Source organism: Neocloeon triangulifer, unplaced genomic scaffold (assembly GCF_031216515.1).
Source record: "Neocloeon triangulifer isolate White Clay Creek 2 clone unplaced genomic scaffold, ASM3121651v1 ptg000002l, whole genome shotgun sequence".
Classification (NCBI taxonomy): Eukaryota; Metazoa; Arthropoda; class Insecta; order Ephemeroptera; family Baetidae; genus Neocloeon; species Neocloeon triangulifer.
In genome coordinates this window covers 2,631,634-2,641,887 of record NW_026775545.1, presented here as the reverse complement: position 1 = coordinate 2,641,887, position 10,254 = coordinate 2,631,634, and the positions used below count along the sequence as shown (strand labels likewise).

General features: G+C 34.9%; 4 protein-coding genes and 1 non-coding gene across 6 annotated transcripts in view; 3 read left to right on the top strand and 2 right to left on the bottom strand.

Annotated features, from left to right (window-relative positions):
* The window catches only part of LOC132202104 (SWI/SNF-related matrix-associated actin-dependent regulator of chromatin subfamily E member 1-like), a 122,656-nt gene that overhangs the window by 65,996 nt on the left and 46,406 nt on the right, over positions 1 to 10,254 (bottom strand). The window lies entirely within an intron of this gene.
* Positions 107 to 3,438, top strand: LOC132202180 (uncharacterized). Its single transcript, XM_059628934.1, has 6 exons — positions 107 to 1,465; positions 1,828 to 2,091; positions 2,465 to 2,607; positions 2,670 to 2,808; positions 2,875 to 3,004; positions 3,299 to 3,438. Exons 1-6 carry the CDS (start codon positions 1,214 to 1,216, stop codon positions 3,403 to 3,405), a joined length of 1,035 nt encoding a protein of 344 aa, XP_059484917.1. The 5' UTR covers positions 107 to 1,213; the 3' UTR covers positions 3,406 to 3,438.
* On the bottom strand, positions 3,477 to 4,610 carry LOC132205187 (uncharacterized). Its single transcript, XM_059634120.1, has 3 exons — positions 4,462 to 4,610; positions 4,080 to 4,322; positions 3,477 to 3,757 (listed from the first exon to the last, which is right to left on the bottom strand). The coding sequence occupies exons 1-3, from the start codon at positions 4,507 to 4,509 to the stop codon at positions 3,590 to 3,592; spliced, it is 459 nt and encodes a 152-aa protein (XP_059490103.1). The 5' UTR covers positions 4,510 to 4,610; the 3' UTR covers positions 3,477 to 3,589.
* On the top strand, positions 4,964 to 5,036 carry Trnav-cac (transfer RNA valine (anticodon CAC)). The gene has a single exon. It is a non-coding gene; the product is annotated as a tRNA-Val (tRNA).
* LOC132204119 (uncharacterized) lies at positions 5,506 to 10,236 on the top strand. Its single transcript, XM_059632401.1, has 11 exons — positions 5,506 to 5,636; positions 6,282 to 6,368; positions 6,704 to 6,797; positions 6,847 to 7,076; positions 7,126 to 7,283; positions 7,335 to 7,518; positions 7,573 to 7,777; positions 7,834 to 8,042; positions 8,130 to 8,353; positions 8,490 to 8,580; positions 8,819 to 10,236. Exons 2-11 carry the CDS (start codon positions 6,296 to 6,298, stop codon positions 10,033 to 10,035), a joined length of 2,685 nt encoding a protein of 894 aa, XP_059488384.1. The 5' UTR covers positions 5,506 to 5,636; positions 6,282 to 6,295; the 3' UTR covers positions 10,036 to 10,236.

Below are 10,254 nucleotides of genomic sequence, written 5' to 3'. Positions count from 1 at the left end.
ATTAAACTCTACGACGTAGATAACAGATATCGCGATAGATTCTCTTGCTCCTCTAACTCTCTTAAACAATATAGCTTTAGCCCCTCCGACTCTACCTACCGTATGCAAGTTGTTATACCCAAGACCCCTTGAAAATTTACTCGCTGGAATAACCGAATATAACACATTGTAAGAGCGAATTGAAATTGCTGTTCGCTCCGAAATTTCTCGAATCGGCCGAAATATTTCTACTAATTCAAAGTGAGTGAAACAAGACGACGATCCAATTAATTGATAAAAATTGTCCTCTCACTCTCTCCGACACAGATACACACGAAAGGATTAAAAAAAAGATGAGCTACAGCATAATGCATACCGCGTACATAACATATATTTTTAGTTGGGGCGGCCATTTGAAATGGTCGGCGTCTTCGATGAGTCTATTTATCGCTCTTGTTCTCTGCTACTACTGTACATGATACTGGTCAATGATTAATCAAGGGGGGTTAAAAACCAGTTACACCCTTTATTATTTGAGACTGTATCTCTCGGTGTTGAATGAATAATAAAAGGTATGATATACTGTTAATGTTTTTCAGAAAAAAAGCTGGTTTTAATTTTAGCCAAAACCTAGTTATAAGAAATTGTTTTTTAGCAAAAATATTATAATAAATCAATCTGCCTTCAAACCCAGAATTTGGAGCAACTAATCAAATCACTAAATGAGATTGAGCTGGCGAAATCAGTCAATTTACAACGCAAATTACTTTGTAATTTAATTTACACATGCACCTGCGGCTCCACTCCATTATTCATGATCAGCTGCAAAGTTGCAACTTAAATTACGGTTCTTTTTTTTAAGTGATGAATTAAATAAAAAATCTCTCATTTCCAACAATAAATTAAATAAATATTAAATTTAATTAATTTGTAAGCAATAAATTAAATTTTGGAAATTTACCGAAAAAGTTAATTTCTAAAATAATAATAATAATACCATTTCAACTGCTTCCGTTTGAAGACGCTCACCCCCTAACCCTCCCCTTAAACAAAAGTAGCAAGGAAATCAAATTTGCGTTCGCTCAAGCGGCCACCGAATGCAATTGGTGCGGCCACTGGTGCGTTCTGTGAGATAAGAGGCGATTTTGTATTTTATTTCACCCCAACCAATGTAGCGAGCGCCTGCGTCACTCTGACTGGGCAACCCGCACAACCTGACGAGTCTCCTTTGAACATGGAAGAGCAACGCAAAAAGGTCCTCGCCGAAGCTGAAACTGAGCTGGAGACCCTTCTGCAGCTGACGGAGGGTCTCTCGAAGGGCCAAGTGGTCGAGGCGTGCGCCCCTCTGGTCGCGGCCCACAGGAGGTTTGTGGCGAAAAGGGCGGCGTGCCTGCTTTTGGCCGCCACCGTGGCGTTTTTCATCATTTCTTGCTCGGCAACGGCCAGGCTGCATCTCCATGCGGTCGCAAGAATTGCACTTGTAAAGGTGAAATTGAATTTAAAATATTAAGTGAAAGTTTACTGATTTTTATCAGTATTAAATTCCTCTCATTTTAAAGGCATTTTTTTAATTAATAAAAATCAATTCCTTAAATTTTAATTAAATTGGTCTATCTTCTAAAAATCAACATTTTCCAAAGTTACTTGTAAATATTATTTATAACCTAATTGAAAAACCAGAAATTGTCAAAAAAGCAGATTAATGCTGATTTTTTTTTCAAAATTGTAAAAAATAATCAGGGAAACAATTATGGTGTAAATAAAAATATCTAAATAAGGGGCAATTTTTTTAGTTAAATAAAAAATGCGCTAATTTTTTTACCACATTGCAAATAATGCTTTTTCTAGCTTCTGCCATGGTGGGACTGGCGACCTTTGCACCGTCAGAAATGCCTGGTGTCCAACCCCCACTTTTCTCCGCCTTTAATTGACTTGAAGGACGATTGTGTGTCCTGCGAGGCAATTGAAAGCGTGGACAGAGTCTCGGACACTTCATACCAACACCTTCTGGACGCTTACCTTCAGAGAGATGCTCCAGTGATCGTGGTGGACGCAATGGACTCGTGGCCAACAATGCGCAGCGACAACTTCTGGTTTGATAACCTCACGCAGGTAATTGCCTAAAATCTTACTGCATAATGCATAGTTATAAAAGTATTATTAATTTTGGGTTTGTTTATTTATATTTTATGTTTATTTCAATTAATTTAATTTTTTTTCGCTTTTGATTACCAATTTTAATTATATTGAGAAATATAATTCAGGGTTTAAAATGAAATTATGATTTTACAACAAAAATCGCAAAATTTCTGAGATTGTAAGTTCAATTTGAATTTTATTAGCTATTTTTTTAGTGTTTATTTGTATTGAGATTGAGGAGATTTAATGAAGCCACACATGCGTATAGTTGATGATAAACTTTTTTTATGCAAGAAAAAAAAGTATTTATTTATATTATAGAAGTGTAATTTTATTTTTTGAACAGGCGTATTTAAACCATGGTTCCAAATCGAAAGGACCAATGCCCTGTGCATTTTCATCGAACATCCGAGCTGGATCCGCAGCTGAATTCAGAACCCTGATAACAAAACTCGGCAATCCTCGTTTGGACAAGTGGTTTGCACATTGGTGAGTCCTTTTCAATTTTCTATCTATGAATTAAATATGTACGTTTTTTTTTGTCATTGCAGGTTGAATTGCGACACCTCTGCCATGAAATCTCTGCGGCCACTCTACCAACGACCGTATTTTCTCGCCTCTTCGGTGGCTCCCGCTCACTTCAACTGGGTCTTGATTTCCTCCAATTACAGGGCAAAGATATACAAAAAGGTAAAAATTTAATAATTGCTGGTTTGATTTTTTTTTTAATAAATAAATAAATTCTTTGAATTAAAGTTGAATTTGGAAACTGGCTTGGTTACGGTCCATCAGCTGAGAGGATCAACGCAATTTCATCTTCTGCCAATTCCAACGTGCGAGAAAATGTGCAACGACGTCGCAGGAACAATTTATGAAGGCGAAACTTGTAAGTTTTCTTTTTAATTTTTCATTTAATAAATTAAAACTAAAAATCAGCTTTTAAATATTATGGCAAAAACCAAGAAATTTAGCAATGTTTACAATAACTAAATTTATTAAATTAAAAAAACTGTCCCATTTTTAAATAATTAAATAAAATATTCATCCCCGTTTCAGTTTGTTTTTCCAAAAAATAGAATACAGTGGGTTTGAATCTGCAAATTTTACTTTAAAATGTAATTTCGTCACCTCTAATGAAAATGAACTATAATTAATTTTAATTTTCTTCAATATTTTTTAGTGGTGTTTGTAAACTTTCTGTGGAATTTCGAGTACAGCCCTGGAAGAGGTGCAGAAAACATTGCCATCGTCACAGAAACGAACTGGGACACATTTACCGTGTACTAAACAATTAATGTTGAAAATAAACTAACTTTGACCTACTGAATCAAGGCATTTCAAAGAGAAAATACAAAGCGTAAGCAGTATTTGTTTTTTATTACATAATAGCGTCTAATAAAAGAGGGCTACGTCGGTGAATAGAATAATAATGTCAATTAACATTTGAGGAGTGACCAGAGAAATGGCGGGGTCAATGGCCGTGGTCTCTTCTGAATCGGTCTTCCTCGTTTAGCAAGGCCGAGAGCCTTCTGACGGCAAGTCTGGCGCGGTCGGTGAGCATCGAGTCCATGTCGCCGATGAATTGCACGAAGTTTGCCATGTTGTCGAAGGCGCGCTGCGTACGAATGGTCCTATCGCCCTTCAGATAATATCATTCCCAATTAACATTGAAGTGCAAAATAAATAATTTTAAATGAGAGAATTGGTAAATTTTTTTATACCAAAATGTTAACAATGGACACATTTATATGGATACGATCTCAAAATCAAGACGAATTCAAAGAAATAAAAATTACTACAAGTTTAATCCTTTAATTTTGGATGAAATTTTAAGAAACAATTTAATAAAATCACAATTTTTAAATAAATTGCCTCCTTTACAGGTTGCCAAATCCTTTCAATTTATTAAGAAATTGGATGAATTTAACAAAATTGGCGAAGTTGTTGAGGGAGTTATTTACCTCGATCATCCTAGTTGATAATTTTGAAATTTTCGGGTCGAGAGACAAAGAGCCAATTCTTTTTCTACTTTGCATGCGGTGCCTAATTAAGTCCAGAAATTTCTCCATCGGTCGCGAACTTCTGGCGTCAAGGGAGAGAAACGGCCTAGGGGTGCTCTTGAGGTGAAAGTCTTTCATCAAATCGTATCTGAAGGGATGTTTGGACTCGGAGCTGGTTGGAAGTGGAAGCAGAGCCGCGCTCAACTGAAGGTGTAGCAAAAACGGGGAACATTCAATACAATTGTTTGCTAGTTTTCTTTGTAATTAAATAAATGCAAAATGTTTTTAATATGAAGTAAAAAAATGGAAAGTAAAAGAACAAAGTGATGCTATTTATAAGTACCTGTGTAACAAGAGCAATAGTAATAAGGCAGCTGCACTGCAGAAGCATCGCAAAGTCAAGTTAGGCACACAAAAGCTCAAGTCTAAATGAGTAATAATGGGATACCTGCCTGCTGCTAGCATAATATTTTGCACTCGACTTATTAATAATACAAACATGACATCCTGTTTGATGTTTAGTCTGCAAAGTCACTTAACGAAGCAATTTGAACAGAACGAAACTATAATTATTCATTATTATGTAGAATTTTTTGCTGGAAACACACAAAGAACTGTAAAAAATTAAAAAAGACTATTGTCCTCAGATTCCGAACAAAATAAAATTATAAATTTATTATTTTTACATTGTAAGATTTATTTATAAAAAAGTTTATTTTACATAATCTTTGTTTTGCTTTTTGACGTTCTGCAACATCCAACACGATTCACAACGAATCGTTCGCCGCAGCCAACATTTCCCTTGCCTCTTTATCTAAGCGTTTGAACACAACATATGATACAGCGTTTCCGTAGTGTAGCGGTTATCACGTGTGCTTCACACGCACAAGGTCCCCGGTTCGATCCCGGGCGGAAACAATTTTTTTCATTAAACATACAAAGGTTAATTCCCAAAAGTTTTATGAACAACTTTATTGAGCTTCTCTTTCATTTTTACAAACAAATTTTCTCACGATTATAAAAATTGTTATAAAAAAAGGCATATATTTAACATTTTTTTCACATAATATTCAACATCAGTTGTTGAATGTGTAATATTGGAACTTACAATTAGTAATACATTTTATTTTATTTCATATTATCATTATTCTTGTATTGCGGTAACTTATTAATTGAAAATTGTGGTTTATTCGCCAAATAAAATCAAAGGAAGTGTGTATATTTTAATTGATAAAAAACTTAATTGTGTCTGGAGAAAATTTTTTTTACCAAAACAACAGATTTCTTTATAAATTTTAATGAAACAAACAGGTATGATAATAAAAATTCTCAATAATATCGCAATATTTATCAGCTTACACACCCAACCACAGTTTGAAAGTGGGGACGAGGAGGAAAGGCCGGGGACCAACTGATAAAATTAACGATCCAACTCTTATTGTTTCACCATAATTTCATTCTTGGTTTAAAATTCATGCTGAAGAGAAACAGCTACCGCATCAGGAAACGCTTTTCAAAGTAAGTTTTTGTAAAGAAAAATTTGAAATTGATTTATTAGATACCAGACTAGTACATGCCTAATTGTGATACTTTTTTCAATTAAAATGACAATTCAATAAGGATAAAAAATGCAAACTGGATTTTTTAGTTTGATTTCAGCTATTGTAAATTCATTTATTAAATTTGAATCAAAAATACTGCCGTCAAATTTCTGCGGATTTAATCGTTTCTCATTTCATCAATCAATAAAATGGTTATTTTTTTTCACAATAATTAAGGCCCAAAATAAGAGAAGCAGTTATGATTATTAACATTTTTTCTTAATGTTGAATCTTCATGAAAATATATAGTTTCAATTCCTTTTTTAAATCTATTGTTGAATTTTGCATGCAGACTCGCTATAAGTAAAATAATCGCTAGCCACGATTTCCTTCCTGTGCATGACATAATGGAGTCTCAAAATAGTTTAATCTTAAAATGCGACTACCGTCTTGGAATCATGCAGAGTTAATTTTTGCTTTTGCAGGATTTAAAAATAAAAATTGAAAAAATCAATTGAATAAAAAAAGCATTGCATTTTCTAATTTTTATAAAATGATTTTAATTCAAATAAAGGGACATGAAAGTTAATGGATGCAAAAATTAAATTAGAAAAATTTTCAGGGAAACAATTAAACATGACTGATGAGGAGCCTTTATCAGCAGACGCAGCATCAGGGATAGTTCCAATATCAAGCGACCCATTCTCTGGTAATTTTTTAATAATTTATTCTTTCCGAGTTGAATTTAATTTTAATGTAAGATAATTATCTAATAATAATAATTATGTACAATACTAATACATATCACTTCCATGAATAACTTTGAAAGCCAGCTGTAATAAAAACATTGTTCTTGCTGTAAATTTTAACGCAAAATGCATTAAGAAATTAAAAAATAGTTTTTTAGAGGATGATATATGATATTAATTTTAATTAATCACACACACGTTCTGACAACAATTATTTAGATTTTTTATTTAAATTATTTTGGAATGAAGAATAATTATTAATTTTCAATATTGATGAAATATTTCTGCATTTAAGATGAAGAGCAAAGAAGCGATCCAGAGTCAAGTCAGCCAACTTCTTTGCCAAAACTCGGATTTTGGAACGATGATCCAGAGCAAAATGCCAAGCCGTAAATCAATAATTTCCAAATTTATCTTTAACAATTTTTATGTTTGTAGCGTTTGCGTGCTTGTGGTTCATTACACTTTTTCCGGTCAAAGGGGTGACCGAAGTAAAGGAGACAAAATAGATCTGGAAAATTTAGAGACCGCTTTCAAATCGCGGCGGAATTGTCGCTTCAGACGAATGTCTCCTGGCAAAGAGGAGCTTTATAGCATTTTAGAGAACAAACCAGTGCCTGGAAATAACAATCTCGGACGTTTGCAAGCGAAGTTTAACTTGCAACAAGGTACGCAGAAAACTTATACAAAATTATTAAACTAATTAAAAACTTTCAGATGAGGTGCCGGAAGTTTTTGCGCTTTTCATTATGACTCACGGGAAAAAAGACGGAGTGTTGGATACAGATAAGGATGAAACAATTCTGATCAGTGACATATTTGTTAAACTGGGAAATGATTTTCTGAAGGATTGCCTGAAACTAGTCTTTGTTTCTGTAAAATAAATTATTTAATAGTGATAATTAAATACAACAACGCCCAATTAGGCGTGCCGAGGAGAGTTTTTAGAAATGACTGAAAATAGTGAAGATTTCACGGACTCTAAACCTATTCCTGTGGCAGTCAAACTAAAAACTACGGATTTTAAAGGGATGGAAAATTTAGACGCCGTGAAGGTCACGACTGAGCCCAACTTGCCAAATTTTGTGATAGTTTACTCAACTGTTGAGGGTAGTTAACACATCGCAAAATGTGGCTGAAATTATTAATGATAATTCTCAAAAGGATCGTTTTCTTTGAGAGAAAATAAAACCGGAACGCAATTAGTCCACGCCGTTTGTGAAAGTTTGAACAATCTTGAACGGGACACCGAGCTGAGTGTTTTTCTGACGAGGGTCATGAAACTTGTGCACGACAAACTTGCAAAAAGGGAATTCGGCTGCACTCCGCAAATTCAGATTTTCCCCCACAAGAAATTCACGATTTCCAGGTTTACTAAGAAACTTAATTAAATCCAAGAAACGGAAATTTGAATAATTTTTTTAGTGCTGATGCTGCAACTAGAAATAATGGATTGGTTATTCCGCTAGTCTACGATTGGTATTCAACGAGGGAGAAAAACATATGCGAAAAAGAAGCCCACTTTTACTGGCAGGGATACAACGTGGACGCAAAGGAGCTTATGGAATTTTTTGCTAAAAAACTGAAATTTAGAGTCAAGCATCACTCAAAATATTGCGACCTACAATCTGCCGGTGAGAAAAATATTATTTTAAGTGAAAAAATTAAACACTACAAATTTTCCCAAAATTCATTAAAATTAAATTATGAATTTACTTTAGTAAACGGAGAAGTGAGCACGGACGGCTGCGTTCTGATTTGCGTGATCGCCCAAATGACCGTTGACGAAGAAACAAAAGAGATTTTTATGTCCCCAAAGAAAGAGGCTAAGATGTCGATTGCTTCTCTGCAACACAATTTGATAGGCCCCAAAAACAAGCGATGGATCGGCAAACCTAAAGTTTGCCTCTTTCTACATCAGTCATATGTTGGAACAGACTCTGTTGTAAGGAATATTTTAATCTCTCTAATAATTTAAAGATCAATGCAAAAGGTTACACTGCATATGGTATTGAATGAATAAATAGAATAAAACTTTCTCGCAATTTGAATTTTTAATAATTATAATTTTTTTTTTTAAGTGCATCTTCAACAAATCTTCTAAACCATTTGAGCTACAAAAATGTGGGACTATACATAGTGGTCTACTCAGCATTATCCTTCCATGTGAAGGTGAATTTATTTTTTTTAAACTGTCTGCTCCATTTTTTTTTTATTATTTACTATTATTCAAAGTTCAAACTTTGACTTGTAAGAAAATGAATGCAAGATGTAAATTTCCCAATTTTAATATTCATCCAGCTTATTTTCTTAATTTTTTACTTATAAGACCTTGCTTTATTTTATAAGAAAAAAACAATGAAATTGGTAAACATAAATAAATAATAAATATTATGGATTTAATTTGCAGACGCCACAGCAAAAATTCACGAGGCGCTGAGCTCAGCCAATCTGCAAAGTGGAAACCTCCACTTGCAACAAGTGTTCATGGATGTCCTGAGAACAACTGCAGATTGCAGTGAAACACAGCCTCAGTTTTGGAGCACCTTGCAATACCTTTTGGACTTTCCAAATCCTTACCTTCTGCTGCGTCCGAGCTTTGACAAAAACGCCAACCTGGCTTTGAAACACATGACAAAGGAAAATTCACAATCGCAGGACGCGGTGGACGGAAAATGCTCCTACAAAATTTGTTTGCTTTCGTCTCCGTCTGGCTTGGGAAAAACCCTTTTGACGGAGCACCTGACCGATAAATTGCGACAGACAAATTTGCTGGTGACAAAAATTCAGGTGCCGAAGGAACTCCATTTCCTGGAGAACTTCAACTGGGACCTTGGAGTGAAGGAGTTTATCGAGGCTAAAAACAAGGGCCGGAAATTCAGCCCCGGCCAGGAGATAGTTTTGCTCGACGGTTTCGACGCAGTGGATTTTTCAAAAAGAGAACCGGTTTTGCAAATGCTGGCGAAAATCGCCAAAGAAAAAATCCCTCTTTGGGTCACGGCCCGGCCCTGCGACGAGCAGCGAATAATTGAGGCGTTGGGCGAATTTCAAGTGGAGCTTTTGACCATCGACAAGTTGCAACAAGAGGAGCAAATCGAGCTGCTCAAAATGCATCACGACTTGGATGACGAGCAGTGCGCGCAACTCTTGGCCAAAATCGAGCACATGCAAGCGCAGGATTTACTGCAAAACCCTTCAAATTTGGTTCAAGTTGCAAAATTAACCACAGAATGTCCCGAAATAAATTTGTCTGAACTCTGTCGTTATATCTTGCTGGAAAAAGTGAAGACCGAAATGAATTTAAGAGAGGGTATTTGCGGAGAACGTGCCTTCTCATGGATGAAATGGAAAAAAAGGTTGGCAGAGCTGCAGGTAATCGCTTGGCACCACTTTGCAGGTAAAAAGTGGACTCCTAGTAGCAGAGAGGACGAGTGGAAAATTAACGGAATGGGAATCGTGACAATTGCTGGAGGAAAAGCAGCATTTGGAAACAAAACACTGGCGCAGTTTTTATTAGCATCTCATTTGTGCGCAGGCGAGGGTAAAAAGAGCTCAGTTAAAAAAGTACTGAAGAGTGAGGAAAATGTTTGCAAAATGATGGAGGAAATTGATAACAAAAAGCTGTAAATGGCTTAATTGAGACAATCAGCAGGCTTTTATTTGAAAAATGAGGAAATTATTCACCAGCGTAGAAAAACAAATTTGATTTTAGATGGAAATAAAAATAATTCAATTTTAATAAACAAGGTTTTCATTTAAAATAAGAAATAAAATATAAGATACAACGAATCCTTAATTTATATGGTCACGGTTCACTGATTTATTACTTCTAACCTATTTCTTTAT